The sequence below is a fragment of the Cariama cristata genome, unplaced genomic scaffold (genome assembly GCF_000690535.1).
Source record: "Cariama cristata isolate BGI_N322 unplaced genomic scaffold, ASM69053v1 scaffold25441, whole genome shotgun sequence".
Lineage (NCBI taxonomy): Eukaryota > Metazoa > Chordata > Aves > Cariamiformes > Cariamidae > Cariama > Cariama cristata.
In genome coordinates this window covers 1-1,145 of record NW_009600175.1, presented here as the reverse complement: position 1 = coordinate 1,145, position 1,145 = coordinate 1, and the positions used below count along the sequence as shown (strand labels likewise).

Genomic DNA, 1,145 nt, shown 5'->3' with positions numbered 1-1,145 from the left:
CTGATCGCCTATTTTTAACCGTAAACTTTGCAGAGCACGGGGGCACAGGTCCAGGTGGCAGGAGACATGCTGCCCAACTCGACCGAGCGAGCCATCACCATCGCTGGGATCCCACAGTCCATCATTGAGTGCGTCAAACAGATCTGCGTCGTCATGCTTGAGGTAGGACCTCCCCCTGGCCCCGTGGACCTGCTTTTTTGTTTTGGTTTGGTTTTTTTTCCCCCCCTGGGAAAGCACATGCAGCACATGGATCCCCGCTGCCCTTGGCAAGCCAGGTCCCCCCTCACAGGTGGAAATCACTGAGGACAGAGAAACGGCTGCTGGGGGATAAAGGGATAGCTGGGGATTACAGCCTCATCCAGGTGAGGCTTGGAGCTGCTTAAAATGGGGGTTGAACCAGGCCTCTAGAGCTGCTCGCCGGCTAATGGTGTCACCCACAGCTCCACGGTGACCAGTCGTGCTGCCCAGCACGGTGATGCTGAGCAGCGGTGTCCTGCTGTCCCAGTTCTCCCTCGCATTCTGCTCTGTTCCTCGAATATCCTCTCTTGGCCCCATGTCCAGGACAGGGAGAGAAATAGGATTACTCTGCCTCCTCATAAATAACCGATTTTTAAACCCAAAGCAGGGTGTTGGTGTCTGCGGTGGAGGGAGGGGATTGTCAGTGCCAGCAGCGCTCGGTGTCTAACCTCTCCTCTCTGCCTGTCACCCAGTCTCCCCCGAAGGGCGTCACCATCCCGTACCGACCCAAGCCATCCAGCTCTCCCGTCATCTTTGCAGGCGGTCAGGTAAGGCCTCTCCTTTGTTCCTGGGGGGCGGGGTGGGGGGGAGAAGCGGCAGCACCTCCCCGCCCGACAACCCCCCCCCAGCCGCTCTGCGTGCCTGTCACTCACGCCGCTTCCTCCGGCAGAGAGCGGCTCTGCTTGGCCTTGGCCTCCCAGAGCCTCCTCCGAGCCTTCCTCACTGAGGGATGGAAGAGGGCAGAGGTGGGATGGGGCGGGGAGGGGTGCCGAAAGGGCTGATTTGGGGAGGAGGGGGTGCTGGCAAGCAGTCCTGGAGTTAACCAGCCAAAAAAAAACCAACAAAAAAAACCAGAAAAAACACCCACAAAACCCCAAAACTAAAAAATCCCAGTGTGGTGGTGGCGG

General features: G+C 58.6%; 1 protein-coding gene across 1 annotated transcript in view; it reads left to right on the top strand.

Annotated features, from left to right (window-relative positions):
- The window catches only part of LOC104169130 (poly(rC)-binding protein 2), a gene marked incomplete at its 3' end in the record, with an annotated part of 4,175 nt that extends 3,390 nt beyond the window's left edge, over nt 1-785 (top strand). The window contains exons 6-7 of the mRNA XM_009709949.1: nt 34-162; nt 711-785. Of these exons, the coding sequence (XP_009708251.1) occupies nt 34-162; nt 711-785 (204 nt within the window). The remainder of the gene's footprint in view (nt 1-33; nt 163-710) is intronic.
- Nucleotides 786-1,145: the final 360 nt, after the last annotated feature.